Source organism: Neofelis nebulosa, chromosome 6, assembly GCF_028018385.1.
Source record: "Neofelis nebulosa isolate mNeoNeb1 chromosome 6, mNeoNeb1.pri, whole genome shotgun sequence".
Lineage (NCBI taxonomy): Eukaryota > Metazoa > Chordata > Mammalia > Carnivora > Felidae > Neofelis > Neofelis nebulosa.
The window spans coordinates 30,858,575-30,878,533 of NC_080787.1; the positions used below are offsets into that span (position 1 = coordinate 30,858,575).

The 19,959-nt window shown below is 51.7% G+C and overlaps 1 protein-coding gene and 1 long non-coding RNA gene across 3 annotated transcripts; one reads left to right on the forward strand and one right to left on the reverse strand.

Annotated features, from left to right (window-relative positions):
• Positions 1 to 346: 346 nt before the first annotated feature.
• FOXF2 (forkhead box F2) lies at positions 347 to 6,399 on the reverse strand. Its single transcript, XM_058733201.1, has 2 exons — positions 4,831 to 6,399; positions 347 to 1,277 (listed from the first exon to the last, which is right to left on the reverse strand). Exons 1-2 carry the CDS (start codon positions 6,011 to 6,013, stop codon positions 1,111 to 1,113), a joined length of 1,350 nt encoding a protein of 449 aa, XP_058589184.1. The 5' UTR covers positions 6,014 to 6,399; the 3' UTR covers positions 347 to 1,110.
• Positions 6,400 to 6,473: 74 nt separating this feature from the next.
• Positions 6,474 to 14,877, forward strand: LOC131513887 (uncharacterized). 2 transcript variants are annotated; one of them, XR_009262866.1, is made up of 2 exons: positions 6,474 to 7,171; positions 10,801 to 14,877. It is a non-coding gene; the product is annotated as an uncharacterized LOC131513887 (long non-coding RNA). The 2 variants fall into 2 exon arrangements; XR_009262867.1 differs by having other exon boundaries at positions 6,474 to 7,166.
• Positions 14,878 to 19,959: the final 5,082 nt, after the last annotated feature.

The window sequence follows — 19,959 nt, forward strand, 5'->3', positions numbered from 1 at the left end:
CAAAAGGGGCATGAAACTTGGTTTCCTCAAATCAGACTCTTGCTTTTCATTATCTTGCCTGGTTTTCTCTTAAGTTCCTTTTACCTTCTGGTTTTTGTTTAGCCAGAAAGAGCTAGGGTGAAGGAAAGAAAGAACAGAAGAAGTTCCTTCTTCTCTTTCTCTCCTGAGAAGACCCACAATCAGAACCTGGCCTGTGTTACTCAAGGCACAGACCCCACACCACATCAATTATACAACTTGGAAAAAAAAAAAAACCCACAGTGTAGAGTTGCATTGCTGGCTGGCAGAGGAGAGAACCTGGTGATCCCAGGACACCAGTGGAGGAAATAGATCCCTAAAACAGCTATTTGTTATATATATTTTATTGAAAAAAATTTTACATCAAAATAGTTTGGCAAACTGTAAAAGTATACATAAGTGCAAATATATCCTTCTTTTAAAATACAAGCAAAGTGTGAGTATACACGAAAATCATAAAAATATCTTTAAAATATGGTGGTAGAAAACAACCTTGTAAAAAAACGTTGTATTGTCACAATACTGAAAACCACTTTCTTAAACTAGACACATTGTTTCTAAATACTTTCTTAATAATGTTCTTTGGCACCTGTATCCAAACTTAGTGTTTGGCGGAACAGAACTCTCTTACTTGGCTAGGCAACAAGATGAGGCTTTCTTGAAGTCTTGTGCTTAGCACTGCCTTTTTGAAAAGCACAAAAATTTTCATAGACAAAGAAAAACACACACACACAACTTGCGTTTTTCAGACCCTGATTACGGAAGGTAATGAAGATCCCAGAGTTACATGTTTATGTTTTTCATGTGGTAACTTTTTACCATCTCTGCTAAGAAGTTGAGTTCTCAGTTGGCTCTCCCCCTCACTGGGAGCCTGCACATATTCATATGAGGGGCATTACTTTACCAGGGGCTGTCCTTCTACCAATGGTAGACAAGTATCTGTGAACAGCGCTGGCCTGGGGATTCTGGCTAAGTGACTGGTGTGCTACTTACAGCTAGCGCCGTGCATATTGTGGGAGTCCACCTCAGTTACTTCTGCCCTGTGGAGGAAGAGAGCCGAGAGCGGCCTTGGCATGGCCTCCTTCCCTCCATTCACATGACACAGGGCTTAATATCCTGGCAGACGCTCTGGTGGTGGTGATGGTGATAATATGGCCCGCTTGCAGAGGGATGGAAAGAAGAAATGCCATTAAAGTTGAGGACAAAATCTTTTCTGTCGCACACTGGGGTAGAGTGATGCTGGTATCGAGGCAGTCCCACTGAAAGACAAAAGAAAAGAAAAACTCTTCACAAACAGTCTGAGGATGGGACATATCACTTTTTAAATTTTAACTTAACTCATGCCTTATTTTGATTCAGGGTGAGAAAGGGGTTGATGTGTCCTTTTGTCTATTGTAACAAAACTGGTAGAGCAAACCCAATCTCCAGAAGTTTCTCAAAGTTTCAAACTGAGTCCGAGGAGGACTCTGCCATCACTATGTTTTGTTTTGATGTTACCCGCAAAGAGCACGGTCTTCCTCTCAACCGAGTTGCAGAGTGTCTGAATTCCCCTATTATTCCTGGAGTCTCACCACAGCTTTAATCGCAGGGGGGGCACCAACACAGGAACCATTTGGCCCACGCTCTCTGATGGGGTCCTTAAACGCAGGGCTCCTGGACCTTGCTGCCAAAGCCCCAGCTGCAGAGGCCAAGTCCCCTGCCCCAGAAACGCCACTGTCGCTCCCACTTCTAGTTTCAAGCCTCCTGTCTTATTTCCCAACTAAGTGGCCCAGTCAGAGTAGCAGGTCACAACAGGGATTATTCTTTGTCCCAAAAGGAGGTGACAGAAAACAACCCCTTTGCAAGACAAAGGGCCTGGAAGGAAAGTGCAGGTCATCGTAGGTCCTGAAAGTCGCAGGCTTCCTCTAGAGAAGCCCGACTCCAGGGAGCAGATAATGTCCTTCCATAAGCGCTCAGCTGCAGACCCAGACGTCCGGCAGCGCGGGCAGCCCCTGACAGAGTTCCGGGATGGCAGAAGACCGAGACGGCTCTCAGTCCTCTCCACTGGGGCCGCTCCTCTGCCGAGGCCCTGAGCCCGGCCGTTGGGCGCCAACCCACTGCCGACTTTTGCTTTTGCTTTCTCGGCGCCTCCTGGCCCCGGGGCGCACTGGCCCGCGGTGTCGCAGCGCGCCGGGGCCCAGCTTCTCCCGGATCGGGTCTGTTTCCGCACCGGGCTGGATTAGACCACTTAACCCGCGTCTTTCCTAGATACCCGTGCCTTATGGCACCATAAATCACACGTTGGTGCCGGGCCGGATTCGATTTTCAAGTGCGTTAAAACCGTTTTCGCCCGCCCGCAGCGTTCGCGCCCTGCTCTCACCGCCTTGGCCTGGCAGCATCCCAGGGTTTACGGAGCCACCAGGCTAAGTGGTCCCTGACTTGGGCTACGTTTGTTGCCCGGTAACATCTATTGTCGCCAACGGCGCGCCACACTGCTCTCATAAAGCAGCAATAGGTCCTTGCGCTCCGGTGTGTGCTTGTTGTTCTCTACACACAGGTGCCTTCACCCATCACGTTACAGCACTTCTCGGTGCCACTTCTATGATCTCAAAATAGCGGGACCCAGAGCTAAAGTCATACCTTAAGACCGAAGGCCGTCGTCAGCTCTTTGATGTGATCAGTGAGGGATAAAAGCCCTAGCTCCATCTTGAAAGGCTCACAGTACTTAACGAGGACTGCGGGGCCTCCCTGAGCACGCGGACCTTGGCCTCCCTGTCTGGAGTGGGACCGCGGTCCCCGGTGGGTGTGCTGTGTGTGTGTGTGTGCGTGTGTGTGTGCGCGCGCGCGTGTGCGCGTCTGCTGGGGGAGACCTTCTTGGCCCACAGTCTCGGCCCTGCTGGGCCTCCCGGCTCCTCGCTAGGCCCTAGTCTCTCGGTGGCCCGCGGCCCCGCGGGCGGCGCACTCCTAACCAGGCGTCCTCGAACCCAGCCTGCTCCTGCTGAGCCCCTACCTCCTGTCGACTAGAGGTTGCCAACTAGGGCGGGGCGGGGGGCGGACAGAAGAAAGGGACCGGACCCAGAAGACAAGGGAAGGAGCAAAGCGTCCCGGTAGGCTTTGGCCCAATCCATGGCCTCCCCAGCATCCCTAAGCTCTGCCCAAAGGTCGTGCAAGACTCTCCGGGAAGGTCGCTGCGGGAGGCCGGCGTGCTTTGGTTCCGCCGTTTTCGTTCTCCAAGTGTCCTGTTTCCGGATCCCCGAATTTCTGGGACTTGTGCGTGTGCCCCGATGTACTGGGTGGGGCGAAGGTGGTCTCAAAGAAGAATCATAAGTCTCTTTCTTTTGAGTTCTTTTGTTTTTAATTTTTAGTGTAGTCTCACTGCAGCTGCGAAACCTCAGAATCTGGGTTTAAAGTGAGTAGAGCCTGTGTGGAGAGGGAGAACAGGGAAAGCAAGGAGGGCAGCGGGCAGGGCGGGAGAGAAGTGGGCAGGAGAGTGGGGGAGTGGGCGCCGTCCTGGGGTGAGCAGTGATTGACAGCCAGTCCCAGGGGATTAAAAAAAGAGAGAGAGGGAAAGGTCGTCTGTATTGGTTACTTGTTGAAATTCCCATAAAAATTGAACAAGACTCTGCTCTCAGTGGGTTAAGTCAGGCTAAAATCCTCTCCCGTGTGGTCCTGCCGAGACTGTCTTTGTTTAGTTAACCTCTGAGACCCGCATTTAAAAGGCCTATTTGGGAAATTTCACCGTCCAGGGAACCATCTTTTTGCCCATTTCTGGGCTTTCCGTGTCCCTTGAAGCTCTTGTGGTACACTGATTCACAAACATGTATATGTATGCATCATCCTGTGACATATTTTTAAATGGGGCGAAAGGTAAGTGTGAGCTAGAGCACCATTTGATGGGCAAACTAGCCTGATTTTAATCCGCAGGCTGTGGATGCTTCAGAGGGGTTAGTTAAGAGAGTTAGTGAGAGAGTTTATCTCCACTGTCCCCGTAAATATGGCTAAATATTCAAATTACCTCCTCCACCCCATCTCTCCCCCTCCTACCTTTCATCGCCTTTGGCAAGTCAATAAATTTTCATAATCTTCAACCAACATAATTTACACCAGCAACACAAGTGAAGTCCAAGAGGCAAATATTTCTTGGGGGGGGGCACAATGTGGGCCTCAGATCCTTCTGACCTAGGAAAGACTGGCCTCACCAAGGTTGGTGCTCTGTGTTGGGAGGTAAGGGGCTCCTCAACAGGCTGTTGCCCCTCCCCACTAGAAACACCTCCCTTCTGTGAAAGATCCTCCCCCCCCCTTTCTTCTCTGCCCTTCCCTCATTTCCCCTCCCCTCGACTCCTGCCCAGTTGCAACCCCTCCCCACCCACACCCTCAAGATACAGAACATCTCCCTTTCTGACGTTTACTTTGGGAGGAAAGCACAGCAAAACAAACTAAACACAGTCACACACAAAGGGAAGCAGATACAGCTCTTTGGCCAGGCTCCCCCAAGAACATTCTTTCTCTCTAAGCTAAGTCGGTCCTGAGACTTGAGACCTGCAGTCCATAGGGTCACCCAGAGACGCTAGGGAGGCAGGCGACTTTGCACCATCCTCTTGGCAGTGCAAATTCTGGAGGCCCAGCTCTTGGCCAAAGCTATGAGAGAAGGCAGTATGACCTCAATCTCTCCCCCTGATGGATAAGGTTCCCGTTCCCTTCAGCACCCGCTCCTCCCAGTGCCTTCAGACCCCTAGGTTTCGGCGACTCCCTGGAAGTTGCAGTAGTCTGGGAGCCCGAAAGCTTAGATAGAGGCGACGCCTCCAGCGGGCCGCTACCGGCTCACTGCGTTACCTGAGAGGTCCTCGCGGGCGTTCTGGTGCAGGTAGCTCTGCTCCAGCGAGTAGGAGGACATGCTCGAATGCAGGCCTGCAGAGGCCGCGGGGTTGCTGCTGGGAGTCAGGGAGGGCGGCTGCTTGAGGTAAGGCGAGGCGCCGGGCGAGCTCCAGTGCGCCGCAGGGCTCGTGTAGGGAGAGTGGCACTCGATGGCGCTTGCCATTGCTGGGGATGAGGGCACTGGGCTGCTGCTGCTGTCCGGGCCGTAGTCCCCTCCGCCGCCACCCCCAGCCGTGCCGACGCCCCCAGGCCCGGCGGGCACAGGGCAACTGGCCATGTAGGTGGAGCCCGGGTTGGGCGACATATGCGGGACGTGGTGGTGATGGTGGTGGTGCGGGTGCGCGTGGCTCGGGGCGCCTGTGCTTGCGTCATAGCCCGCGGGCATCATGTCGAGGCCGCCGTAGCCACCCTGCCCGTGGCAACCGAGCGGCGCCGATGGGGGCGCCTGGAAGTCGAAGCCCTGCGGCAACAGTGAGGCCCCAAAGCCCAAGCCGCTCACTACGCGGTGGTACATGGGCTTGAGCGCCTGGCATTTCCGCCTGAAGCCGCGCGGCCGGCGGCGGAACGAGCCTTCCTCGAACATGAACTCACTGGCTGGGTCGATGGTCCAGTAGTGACCCTTGCCGGGTCGCCCGAGGCCCTTGGGCAGCTTGATGAAACACTCGTTGAGAGAGAGATTGTGGCGCACGGAGTTCTTCCAGCCCTGGTAGGCGCCGCGGAAGAAGGGAAAGCGCGCCTGCAGGAACTGGTAGATCTCGCTGAGTGTCAGGCGCTTGCTGGGCGAGCTCTGTATGGCCATGACGATGAGCGCGATGTACGAGTAGGGAGGCTTCTCTGGCCGCCGCAGCCCCGAGCTCGCCTTCTTGGCGCCCCCGCTCCCCGCGCTCGCGCCGCCGCCGCCGCCGCCCGCGCTCTTGCAGGCTGCCGAGGAGGCGCTGGCCGAGTTGGAGGCGGAGGAGGAGGAGGCACAGGAGGCGGAGGACGACGACGAAGACGACGAGGTGGTCTCCAGGGCGGCGGCGGCGGGCGGCGGGCTCATCAAGGCTGCCTGGAGCGCGCCGGGGGCCGGGCTGCACGCGCGGCGGAGCGGGGCCGGCGGCGGGCGCGGCGGGGGCGGCGGCGGCCCGCCCTCGGTGGTCATTTGGGACCCGTGAGCCAGGCCGGGCCGCGGGGGCGGGCCCGGGGCCGGGAGTGGAGGCGCCGGAACGGGGTCGGCCCAGAAGCCCGGCGAGCGCCCTAGACCGCCGCTCGGGCTGCAGCGGTGGCCACTGCGAGCCAGAGCTTCGGCGTTGCCTCCCTCAGCTCCGCTGGGGCTTCTGGCGGCGGCGGCGGCGGCGGGCCGGAGGCAACGCCCGGCGCATCCCTCCCCGGAGCCTCGGGCCCTTGTCTTGCGCAACGGCCTCCGGTCCCGAGGAACCAAAGCGGCCCGGCGCAGGGCAGCTGCGCCCGCGACCTGGGACCGCGGCAGGGACCCCGGGGACGAGCCCGACGTCTCCCTTCAGGAGCGCTCCTCGCTCTGTCTCTCAGACTTCCTCCCTCCCGCGCCCTCCCCCCGGCCGCCCTCCCTCCCTCTCTCCGTCCCTCCACCCCCACCCCGCCCTGCCCCCTCCACTCTCCGCGCCGCCTTGGGGAGGGAGCGCTCGGCCTCAACGCTCACTCCTCCCCCCTCCCAACCTGGCTGCAGTCTCCAGCTCTTATCTTGCTCCCCTCTCTCCAGGGTTCTCCTCGGCCTTTTAATTCTTCTCTCGGCCACTTTCCCTCTCACCTACCCACCCTCTTTCAAACAGAGGGACTACAGACTCATTCACATTTTGCTAGGACGACCCCCATCCCCAGCAAAACTCGACCACCTATAACTTTATGAAATCTTCTTTCTCGTTGCCCCTTACAGCACCCCTGCCTCTCATCCCCAAAACCAGCCAACCCCTCAGAGCGGACCCTCCCATTCTTCTCCTCTCCGTTCTCCTCCTCCTTTCCCTCTGCTCTCTCCTCCGCCCTCCTCTCCCTCCATTCACCCCCACCCGGTCTTCATCCCCCTCCTCATATCCCTCCCGCCTCCCCCCTTTTCTCCTCCCCCTCCTCCTTCCTCCTTCTCCTCCTCCTCCTCCTCCTCCTCCTCCTCCTCCTGTCTCATCCTGGGCCGAATGGTGCGGCCGCTGGTGCTGGTGCTGCCCTCGCCGCCCGCCGGGAGCCTCCTTAGCTGCCTTCCCCCTGTGCCCGCACTGACACCATCTGTCAACTTCATTTAGACATTGCAGCCCTCAGCCACACGCCAGGGTGTCACACGCCCAAAGGTAAAGTTCTATCCTCTCTCTTTCTGACAGGGTCTGTAAGCTCCGCCAACAGTTGCTTAGCAGAGGGCGACAAGCTGGGGCGCCTCAGAGACTCCCTCCCCGCCCCCCGTGCCTCCCCCCCCCCCCCCGTTGCTGCGAAGGAGCAATCCTGGAACAGTTTCGGAACTTTAAGCAGAGGGGTATAGATAGAGAAAAAACCAAAGTTTAGAGACTCTGGAAACCCAGTCGAATAGGATTCATGTTTGCGTTTGTTTCCACTTCCTTTCCTTTGTCCATCTGATGTTTCGAAAGAAAAGAAAAGAAAAAAAAGGAAAGAAAGAAAAAATGCAGAAAGAAGGCTGACACTGAGTGAGATAAGTGAGATAGCTGTATTTATATTCAGTCCTGAAGGGGTAACTGTCACTAGATTTACAATCCTTAGTCTCAATGCTGTCCACCAAAAAACTGTGCCATCTTGAAACTACCTTATATAGGAGAACACTCCACCCCAGTGTGGCCAATTCTTCTCTAAGTAAGAGTCAGGCTGGGAGAGAGGATGTGCCCTCGGGAGGAATCACTTCCAATGAGACCCGACAGTTAGTTATTGGATTACACGTGCAAGGAAATGTAGTCTGACCAGGGACAGGGGCTGGAAGTGGGAGGAGGAGAGCCGGAGGCCTGGGAGCTGGCCTGGCCACACAAGCACTGATGGGGGAGGCCCAGAAGGGAGGTGCTGCAGACCAGAGGACAAAATGGGAGGCTGGGCTGGGCACCCCTCTGTGTCTACTCCAAAGGGACTAAGGTGCAAGTAAGTATGTGTGCTGGGGAGCCTGAGGGGGGGGTAGGACAAGAGAATCTGAGATTGGTCCGGGATCTAGAGAAAGGCCAGCTGCCAAAAGCCTTGGAACAGAACCGAGGCAGTGGGGTGGCACTAGCTATCTGTGCCCCTGGAGATACTGAATAGAGAATCTGCTCCTGACTGAGTGTGCTGGTGGGGCTGTAGAAGCTGAGGAGAGGGAGGAGTGGGAGGGGGGAAGCTGGGGGCTGGGCTGGGGCTGGCCCCAGACAGTGACCTGAAGTTGAGTGGAAGCAGGCTTTTTCCATCAAACCCTGCCTGGATACCACACACAGAGACCGAGTGTCAGTTTACTGCCCTGAGCCGGGCTCCTTTTCCCTAAGCTCCACAGTAATTAGACAAAGAAAACCTAAATTAGCTGAACAGGCGTCGACAGCTTCCTCCAGAGCACCCCTGGTACCTACATGGGAATGTGTCCGAAAATGGCTTGATTGTAGCCGAGAGTCAGCTAAGAAAACACGGCTAAAATGAACTCAGTTTACCGCTCATTTCCAATAGAAAAAAGAAACAAGTCAGTCTTTTCCGGATGGGATGTTTTGATTGAGTTGGGGTAGGGGTTTTGCAGTTGTTTCTACTTCTAAGAATTTCTTTCTGAATGACTTGGGAGCATATTTTAGGGATGGATACCCATTTATTCATGGTATTTTTTCTCGTACCCCCTTTTGTCATTTTACATGGAATAATTTAAATGTAAGTAAGTATACATGGTAGGCTCACTACATCAATGCTTTAAATGTCTAAAAAATAATCAAATACAACAGAAACTGGAGTGAGGAGGACACATAGTATCTAAAAGGAATCCCACTGACATAGCCTTCAGTGTGTGTGTGTGTGTGTGTGTGTGTGTGTGTGTTTAGTGGGAAGAGAATTGGTCCAGATGGAAACATAAGGAAAAGGAAGGCAATCATCTTATTTGTAGGTGGGGATGGTGGACAATAGATTTTGGGAAAATTCAGCAAGCAAGTCAATATCACTGTTGCTGAACCCTCTCTAACTGTCCACACCTAGGAATTCTATGTACATTGGATCTCAGACCCTAAAAGGTTTTAGGACCCAGAGACTGAAGAATAAAAACCACCTACCCTAAAATCCAAGCAGGCTAAAATAGCAGGGATTTTTAAAGGCTCCCTTTCCTATCCAATCCAAGTGACAATGGTATCCATTTTACCTAAACTCTTCAAACTTGCAAGAAACACCTCTTATACTTTGCTGAGTGTTACAGGAAGCTAGACAGGTCTTAGAAAGTCTGTAGGCATTGTAGTTACAGTTCCAGCCAGGAGCAGCTCAGCTGTCTTGAAGCCTTTTTCTCTCTCCGGGGATCTAAATACTGCTCTGCACTCCACAAAAAATATGGAGGTTGGTGATCTTAGTTATCTGAGCAGGAAGAGGCTTTTCTCTGAAATTCTTTCTTGGAGACCCCACTTTTGCCTATGGAAACTTCCCCTGACAGGGACCCCCAAATCAAGAAATACTAACCCTCGAATTTGTTCCTTATAGACTTCACAGGTAGAAGCTTTTCCACTCACATCATGTCACCACCATCTGACCTAAGTACAGTTATCTCCCCTTAGCCATAAGGAGACTGGGGTTCAGAAAGATCAGATGACTCACTCCAAGTCACACCTGGGGAAATAACAAAGCTGGCCTATAGTGGGGGGGGGGGTCTGGGATCCCAATCCAGTGCTGCTTCCACACATTGCAGTGAAACCTCTCAACTTTGTTTTAATTACTGATTTATACAGATCTCCTGGGTAAGAATGCATGCAGTAACAAGTCATGTCAAATTCTTTATCCCTGGCAAGAATATCTGAATTTCTGTTTAGCAGACAGTTTAAGAGGAAAGTTGTCTCTGCAACATAGCCTTGCTTAGGACAGTTCCCTCTCTCCGAAGTCCTTTCTTATGGTGGTGAGCTCTTCCTTACTTTCATTGCCTTATAAACAATAAAAATCTAGATTTATTTTTTCTTACTGGAAGGAAAGGTATTATGGTTCGTTAAAATGAATATAGATGAGCCCAGGCTGCTCCTTGCTTAACCAGAAATACAGGGCGTCGAGTGCAACCGCCCTCTGTCCATCCTCGGTGCTCTGACCCTCTTTGGTTGACTGTGTCTGCCTGGGCTGCGGGTCCTTTCCCGCTCCAAACCCCAAGGCCCCGCCCCTGCTCCTGCGCTGGGGAATGTAAACTTCGGGAAGCTTGGGTTTCTCCGATTTTGTTTTGTAATCGGCGTTTCATTCTAGGAAATCTCTTCATTATTGCGGTTTAAATTTTATGTTCTTAGCATACTTCCTCTGCTTCGTGGGTTTTACATGAAATGGCTTAGACTAAACCAGTTACCCACCGGAGAGACGCATCCGCACCGACACTGTTTACCGCCATCCAAGACCTCTCCTCCTCGGGACACTCTAGCTCTGCTTGCCTCTCCCTTCCTTCCCTCAGCCTGGCCTGAGCAAAGCCGCTTCCCAAATCGGTCTGTAACTGACCACTGTATTCACCCTGTGTTTTGGTACAAAGTTAATATGTGTAGAGGATTCTCTAGCTCCTGCGAGGCCTTTCTAGATGGGGACGGTGGGAACTCAATGCTGAGGCGCAGGGAGTGTCAGCTTGTTTGAGGAAACCAAGGAAGACCACGAGCCTGCACGACGCAGAGGCCCCCCCTAGAAATTTTAATTTATAATAGAAAATCTGGCCAGGAGGCCAGGAGGCCAGGAGAAGGCGCCCAGGAGAGGGAACTTGGCGAGGAGGGTTAATGGTGGGAATTTTACACCCTTCTCAGTGTCTGCTCTTCTTCCTCGGTCCAGAAACCCCCAGACCTCCGGGCTTGAATGAACACCAGCCACCCAATTCCAAATGTTTATTTGGATAGATTCTTCCGCTCTCCAAACGCCTGTCACGGGCAGGGCTTTTAATAGCCACCTTCGAGAGATCCGCGGAAAGCCCCCATCTCCTGGGCCTGGAGGTAGACCTGATTTGATACCTGGCTTGGCCTAGTCTGAGGTGCTTGAGGAGGAAGTAAAAAGGGCTCCAATCTTCCAGAGGCCCATATGGCGACTGCGCCTCTTCCTGTCTCCACGCTTCTCAGATTTCGAGGCCCTAGAGCCCTTCAGTTGGGAGACACAACTTTGGTATACTTCCAGGAACAGGACCCATCTGCCCTCAGGCCCTGACCCGGGTGCCAGCGCATTGGTACCAGGCAGGGCACCTTGAGAGCTCAAGCGGACCAGTGGACCACCCTTAGGCTTCTTCCACCGCCTACTGCGTTTATGGGTGGGGCTTGAGAAGAAGGTTTCCATCGTAGGCATTGCCATTCCTCCTAAAAGGCAGCTCTGATGCCTGCAGCAACAAGAGAAAAGGGGCAGTGCTGGGAAAGACACAGTCGGTGCGCCCCTCCGACGGGGCAGGAATGAGAGGACTCCCAGCAGCCAAGGAAAATTAGAGAAGCCTGTCCCACACATTCCCAGTCTTGGGAGAAAAAAAGGCAGAAGCAAGTGTGGGTGCTGGTGCCCCTCAGCACGGAAATTTTGCATCCACTTGTGCTGCTGTGAGGGAAGTCCCCGTTGATGAAACAAACCAGTGAAGCCAGGGCCTCTCAGGATATTTTGAGCTCGGCATTACTTCTGCGCCCACCTTGCTGTGTTTCCAGCCGCGGGGCCCGCGCGCCCCCTACTTTGTGGCACCACGCTTTTGAGGCGCCCCTCGCCCACTGCTTCTGCCTGTCTAACCAGGCTCAGGAAGAAGGTGGCTGGGCCCCACGCGCTCAGGGCACAGCCAGCCGGAGGGACAGGACCACCTGGGAGGCGCCCTTGGGTCCGGAGAGGTTAGCCTCAGGCAGTGAACGAGGGAGGACGCTCGCGGTGGGCTGCGGAATTCATCAGCCAAACGCGTCCGGAGGTTGCAAGGATTTGTCTCCAACGCCCCCCGACGTAGGAGCTTCGCCGGCCCGCTGTGGGGCGGCAGGTCGGGAGGCGCCCTGGAGGTCCCAACTCAGCCGTGGTCGGTTTTTCTTCACGTGTTTGACTTGTCTCGTCTCCCTTTGCCCTCCCCTCCCCCCAAATAAATAAATATCTCCAAGGGCAGCGAACTCCGCGGGCGCCGGGCCCTGCGCGCCGCGCCGCGATGGATGAACTTCCTGGAGCATCAAAACTCCCCTCCTGTCTTCCCTGCTGAGCTCAGGATATGGGGCGCGCTTGCTTCTCTTCAGAAAAGGAAACGTAGCTCTTCCAAAAATATAAATCAGCGCTGACGTCCAAATATTTCTTTTGTCCTCCAGCATCCTCTGTGGGAATAAATAAAACGTGCTCGGCGCCCAGAGCCTGACTCGGGACCTCAGGCGCCCAGACGCCGCCTTGGAGGAGCTGCCTTTCGGGAGCCCTTCTTGTCATCCATCCCCCATTACTCTCCTCCCTGCCCCCAGACCCCGGTCTGGCAGTGGATCCCTGTTTTGGGATGCGGCCTGACCCTTGGTCTTGGAAGGAGGACGGCTCGTTGGTGGGCCCTGGGGTGCAGAGGACGAAAGGCCCCGCGAGGCCAGCACTGGGGGGAAGCGAGCGCTGGCCAGTGCTAGGACAGAAGAAGAGACCGGGAAAACACCGGAGACCGTGGCTCTCTGAGAAAGCTGAGGCCTCCTATCCTAGATGAAGCCCCAAAGCTGCCTCTCTAAGCTGGCCTTGCTTTTGAGATTTCCAGTCTTCCCAGGGAGCTAGCAGTCGCCCGTTTCCCTATCGACATTCAGTAGTCCATGTCTGCGGCCTACACGACCCTGCGTGGGGCATCTCTGAAGGCTGTTGCCCATGAGAAGGAAGGGGGCTTTTCAGCGTCAGAGGCTACCTCATTTCCTTGGCTTGGTTCTAGGTGTTGATCCCATGAAAGCCAAGGGATGGCTTGAGCCGGATCATCCTTACCCCCCACCCTAAATTTCCCTCCTCCAATTTGAGAGAGATGGACAGATTTTGTTTGGGGCTTCGAAAAGAAATCTATAGAAACAGAAGACTCCTAGTGCATCAAGACGGACTGATGTTGGCTCTGGAACCTCCACTTCCTGCTCTCTTGACACCATGGTGTTGAGAGCCCACCAGCCTTTCGGCTGTCACCCTTTCCTACCCCCAATGAGTCACCCTGTGGCATCCTTGCGGTGAAGCCCAAAAGGGTTCCGTGGCTGAAGGATCCTGGCAAGGAGTCTCCACCTGCCCGGGGCCCATTTGCCCTCTCTCACTCCCTCATACCCTTCCCCTTGGCAGCAAATATTCTTTTCCAGGCCTGGTTCCTCCAGGCCGGGAGGTGGGGGCTGTTTTCCAGCTGCCCCCTCCCCTCTCCAGGGGGGTCTTTATTGATGAGCTGCCTGGAAAAACCCCCGCCCAAAACGTCCCAGAAGGGTTTAGACAATCCATCACCCACCACTTCAAGAATGCTTCCTCCCTTTCAAACACAATCCTCGCACACCAGGCGGGCTGCGGTGGGGAGGGGCGCGTACTTGAAAAGAAAGCAGCTATATAATCAACGTCAAACCATCCCGCAACCTTTCGGAAACAGGGACTCAGGCCAAAAATCTCTCCAAATGATTTAAGCGGCCCTCGTCGCCCTCCCCTCCATCCTCTGCTTTGACTCTCCCCTGTGCTTGCCGTCGCGCGGCCGGCACGGCAAACGCATATCCCTACTCTGCATTGAACATCAACACTAAAAGCTTTTCCGTGGCCGTAGTTTGCATTTTAGGAGAAAGCGTTTTTCGTCTTGGGGATCAAGGGGACATGCTTTGGGGCCTGGTCAGAGTGCCCTTGCTGGTGGGGAGGAGTGAACTGGGAAGGCTGGGCATGGATTTGTGGAGTCGTCAAATGAGTGTCACCTCCCCTCCCTCCAAAAATCCTTGGATTTTGCGGTGTTGCGGGCTGTGCCTCCCCTTTTCTTGGGTGCAATTGGAGGAAAAGCGGGAGTTCTTTTCATTTCCGCTGGGTGGCGCCAGGCTCTCGGGAATCGTGGTCGGAGAGGCTGCCCTGCGCTCCTCCAAAGGCGCAGCTCCCTCTCCCTCACCTGCCCAAGGTTTCTGACGCAGCCACTGAGGTCCGGGATCCCCACAGCCGCGCGTGTCCCAGACCCTAGGTTCCTTCAAAAATTATCGTCTGCCTAGTGCTGGGTTGACCATCTTAGGGCACCTTTCCTACCCCCGCATGCCGTTAACATTTAAAGAAGAAAATAAGTTACGTACTTGGCACTGCTCTGTCGAAGTGCGCTCTCTCCCTGGCAATCATGCTTACGCCATGCTGAAGAAATTCAGGATTCAGTGCAGCTGTTTTGATTTCTTGAAGCAAGGGGCAGAAGGCTGGGTCTTCATTTGTAAGTTACATACCCGGAGCTCCTGGCGTTTTCCTGACATCTAGTAGAAAAGAGACAGACCACCGAACGTTTGGTGAAGCCAGTTCCAGTCGGCTGTTCAGCAAGGTATCCTGGAGAAGGCACTTTCTTCTGCCTTAGCGTTCTCATCCGTGAAGAGGTTCCAAGAACTCTTTCTCCTCTTCTGGGTCTACACTGACAGTAATACGACTTTTTGCTTTTATTATTTCTCATTCCTTTTGGCTGAAGAAAGCCAGGCAGCTTCCTAAATTTATGCTGGTGAAAGTCTACGAGATAAGGGGAACTTTGGAGGTCCTGTTGGGGAAGGCTGAATACAAAAGACAGGCGATCAACAGGTAGGAGTGAACTGGGATTCCAGAAAGCCAAGGGAACTAGATAGATTTCGGACCTGAGCCGAAGATGTCAACCACCGGTCTTCCTCTGCAACATAGTATCATAAGGAACTGTTTTTTTCTACTGCAACTGACTTTTATTTTTAAAATTCTAAAAATTAGATTTATATACAATAAAGCACACTTATTTACATGAAAAAATTGAGATTTTTTCTTTTTACACTTTTATTTAAAATGAAAAGGCTCATAGTACACAGAAGTAGAGAGGGTATACAATGAGCTCTCTCTTCAATACCCATCACCTAGATATAACAATTATGAAGATTTTGCCACACTTGCTCCATTTTTCTTTTCTATTTTCATTTTGCTGAAATATTTTAGGGCAAATCCAGACATCATGTTTTAAAAGTGCACCTTATTACTCCTTAACACACCCACCAGTTCTAGCTCTTTCATACCTAAAATTATATTTTGGTGCAGACAAACACACTTCCTTGGGGAAATTGGAAATAGGCTGGAACATTGTTCTGGATGTGTATCTTACAAACAGAACTCTCCATCTTTCTCCCCCCTCCTCCCAAGTGACTTCCAGCCCCAAATATCTAGAGTTTCTCCTGGCTGCTAAAACTGCCAAGAAGTATACAAACTTTCCCTCCCCCACCTTCACTGGGGTTGGGTGAGTACTTTAGCAGTAAGCTGTGAAAAGGGGAGTTAACCCCACATTGCTTCCATATATGCATACCAGATCACACATACAGAATTTATCACAAGATCACACGTGGCCTTTGAATATATCTATCCTTATGTATGTGTGTATATGTTTATCCGTATAGTATACTCTCCATATAGTAGTTTCCAAATCATTTACCCAGACCAGGAAATAATTTTTCATACTATTTGGAAGTGCTTGTGAGAAGATTTTGGGCTAGGGTGGAGGGGGAAAGGGATCCTGGGGGATGGCCCAGGAGGCACTGGTTGGTCTGTATCCCCAACCCTCAGTCCACACCAGGACTCTGTACAAATATTTCAGAAATATTTGTTATTGACTTGTCTGATTTTTTCTGCTCCCTCAAATAATATATGTTACCTTTGTTCTTAGCATTTCCCTTATCCTCAGAGCAGATGAATAGTGACATGATGCTCATAGGTGTCTTTAGATTTTGTTTGACAATTGCACCTGCTCCTGATGACCTTGAATAAGTCTGAGCTTCAATTCCTACTCTTTTTTTGTAAAATGGAAATAATAAAAATTTAAAAACAATACGTCCTTCTGTGATGATTACAAAGATGAAATAAAAATTGTAAAAGTACTAACATTTTGACATATACACATTTACACTGATATTTTTGGCCCAATCCAACAAAAGCGCCGTTTAGTCTTAAGGTACTTCTTTAAATTTTAGGCGTACTTGAGAAATTTCCTTCCCTGAGCAATCGCTTATATGCTCCTTGGTTTTGTCCCTAATAAGGAAATGATGGTGGGTCCATTGTCTACAAGTTTAAGTAAGTCCGCCTCTGAGGGCTGGGGTCTCTGCTCTCCGAGTGTGTTCAGGCTGCGGGTGGCGCTGCATGGCTCCACAGTGAACGGCTAATACTCCCTGGGAGAGGGGGAACGTTTCTCTTAGACGGGATCACGCGGCCCCTGGAGGAATCCGACTCTTTCGCAGCACCCGGGCTCAGACGCGCGCCCTCTCAGTGCGGTGGGTCCATGCCCGGTGGCCCGAACAGGGAACTGTGGCCAGGGTGGTGTGTGTGTGTGTGTGTGTGTGTGTGTGTGTGTGTAGCTGAGCTCTGTCAGAGGAGCTCACTGGAGTGACTACCTCGCGGAAGCTCCCGCTTAATAATGTTAGGTTTTTGAGCGGCCCAAGTCTGTGTGACTTGTTTTGGCTCCTTGGGGGACGAGCCATCTACAGCTGATTTGCACTCGAGGACTCTTTGGTTTTCGAGATCCCGTGAGAAAAGCGTGAAAACGCGGAACAAAAACTTGCCGGCTCGTTGCAGCTTGAGCTGCCAAGGGCGCCTTGCAGTTTCCTCGCGGACGTGGGCCGCCAGTACAGCGCCCACGGAGTTTGCTTGTTTTAAGCGGAATTTTCCTCCTTTCCCCTCCATTTCCCGTTTGCAAGAGGCGCAGACTCTGGACGGGCTTGTGTGGTGTGGTGGCAGGCGAAGAACCCTCGCCGTTCACCGTAACCACAGCGCCCGGGCAGCAGGGTGGGTCCCTACCCTCCTGTATGCCGGCGTACAAAAGGGCCACTGCTCAACACCCCTACTCCACCTCACTGGGCTCTCAAAGCTCTGAGTCTGAAAACGTTACCTGCAATTTGAAATACTAAGGTAGTAAATGCTTTTAGTCCACTTAATTATTTTCTGTGTACGCCTCGCCCCACCCTCACCGCCCCAATACACCTTGCACATACCAGTTACCTGACCTTGAGCAAGTTAACTTTATTTTTCCGGACTTCACTTTTGTCATTTCTGTAGTTGGGATGATAATAATAGCTTCCCCCATGGAGTTGCTAGAAGGATTAAACGAAATAATACAAACCGAGCTGTACAACAGCGTGCGGCACGTCGGGAGCGCTCAACACGCATTGGCCTCAAAACTGGCTGTGCGGATTCCTCTGACCTTGGACGGATTTCGGCTAGCGAGGCGGCAGAGCTTTCTCCCGGTGACTTCCGGTTGTGGTCCGAGGGGCAAAGGCAGAATTGGGCCCCTGCGCATGTTCCAGCCCCAACCAAACTCTTGGGCTTTGTTTTAGTTTTGAGATTCGATTAACAATTAAGCGTTAGAAAAGAAGCTGGAAGTAAGTACAAAAAGGCCCCGGTAGGACCCTTGGGCCGAAGGCTCACTCCCGGAGCAGCGGCGCGCGGCAGCCGAGAGGCTTCTAAGAGCGACGGCTAAAGCGCGCTGGGGCGGGTCCATCTCTTCGGGAAGGGGACTTGCGGCTGAAGTCCGACTTGGTATAGGGCTACTTCTCCGTGCGTCGGCCCCATCACTCGGTTCGCTCAGTGCGGTCAGATTGCTTGGGGTGCTGCGTGCCTTGGGCAGCGGTGCGCTACTGCGACCCCAAAGTGGGAGTGCAACGGAAACGCAGGGCACAGACAGAGGGCGACAGCCTCAGAAGCTGGGGGTGGAAAGCGGAGAGAGCATTTTCATTTTAGTGCCTTCGACGTTTCCCCTGTATGATCCTTGGCCAGGTTCGTCTCCGTCCAGGACCGGGCTCCAAATACTGCTTGGAAAAGGCAGACAATAAATGGCCATTCCTCGGCTGTCGGCCTTTGCTTGAGATCGGCGTGGTCCTCTCCAGGAGAGAGGGCCTGAGTACAAAGGGCAGACTGGCTCCTCCAAGGTCGAAAACGTCCCCCGCAGCGGGACACCAGGGGCAAAACCTCAGGCAGAGCCGCCTCTCTCCAGGCACTTTGGCTAGGACGGCGTTCGTTTTCTGGACGAGGCTACTTCGCCGGACCAGGAGGGGGAGGGTAAGAGGGGAAGTGACCTCTTGAACCTCATCAAATGCAAATCCTATAAGAAAATTTTTAAGGAAAGAAAAGCGGAAGGACAGGGAAATGGAGAAACTCGGAGTCCACCTGAGGCTTGAATGGCCTTTTTAGAATTCCAAGCCCCTGGGGCTTGCAGACTTCTCTGCGGTAGACCGAAGATTGGTAATGAACTTTGGATTTTCCCTCAGTAGAGTGAAGCTACCAGCTGACTTCCTCCAATATGCATATTTTACATATATAAACACCTTAGCAGTTTAATAGCCATTTAAACAAATCATTCACATAAAATCTTACTCTTAAAACGATCAGGAACAAAATAGTTTTTCTTTATCCTAGTTCTTCTTCCTTCTTTTCATTACCGTTTTTAGTAGCTAAGTTTTCATGTCCCAGTTGGTGGCCAAAGTGTTTTTATATGTAATTTTGCTGTCCGTTTAATTGTAAGGATCCACATGACTTTCCCTATCAGCATGGATCTAGGATAGATTCAGAATTTTATTTTCCCAGTTGGAAGGATAATATATTTTTTGGAAAAAACAAATGACCCTTTTGTTTGGCTCTTGTGGGTTGTTAGCTAGGCCATGGGGATGCTAGTGGAGTGTTCCATCACACAATCCTAATGAGAGACTCTGCTGTGACCAGTTCTTGGCTTTAAAAAAGACTGACTTACTTGATGACTCAGATATTCACCTAATTTACTCTCCAAGTCTCTGGAGTTAAAATGTTAAGAATTTGAAAAGCTGTGAGTTTTCATTTGTCAACTTTTCATTAAGCAAAAGAGGAGGCTCATGAAGTTTTTTTTTTTTTTCTTCCCCCATGGAATGGAAATGATGTTTGAAGACATCAAAATATAAACGAAATTTCCCGGACCCATGTCTTGGAAGAAAATGGGTGTGGAAAGTTAAATAGGCCAACAGGGCAGATAGGATTTGGAGATGGAGCCTGGGAGAGGCAGGGACTATGCAGGTCTTTTGGACAGGTCTTTTGCTTTTCTGAATAAGGGGGCAGAATGCCTTTGAAGATCTGCTCTGGTGACAGAAAGGGGTAAAATAAAGAGGGTAGAGAGTGACAGATTCTCTTAGGGAGTACTTTCCATTTGAAAAGGCAGGTTTAAGTATCACACATCTGGGGTTGGTTTCTTTGTGTAGATAGAGGGTGTATGTTGGCATCAGGCTGAGGGAATCAGCCTGGCTGAGCTCAGCAAAAAAATAGAATATAATAAATGTCTTTTGTTTTTTGGATTCTACCTATGAACACTTCTGCAGTTGGAGCATTCTCAGAAAAGATAAGAGCTTGAAGTCCTTTCCATTTGTAAATCAGTTACAAAAAATGCAGATGAATTGGTGTGCATTTTATGAGCATGGAGATTTGACAGAAAGGAAAATAATGTAGATGCATATAGCAGGTAAATATGAGAATTTGTGTGTGTGTGTGTGTGTGTGTTGCTTTTTTTTGGCTTTTCATTTTCTAATATCATGGATTATGTGTAAATCCATAGTAATGTGAGAACAATATGTAATTTTGAGTGTCTTGAATTCATTTTAATGTATTCCTGATCCCTTTCTGACTAGGGAATTGTTTCAAGGTCAAGATTTGATTGATGTCTGGACTTCAGACGTCTCAAGTTGGGCAGTACAGTTAACACCTCTTAAAAATTTTTTCCTGGCCTATATTACATATACTTGTCCTTAATTTTTTTCATTCCCTTTTCTTATATAATGACTTAGTGTAATTTAACAGCCACCTGACTTTCCTCATTTTTCCATGAGGCACTCCTGGTTTAGT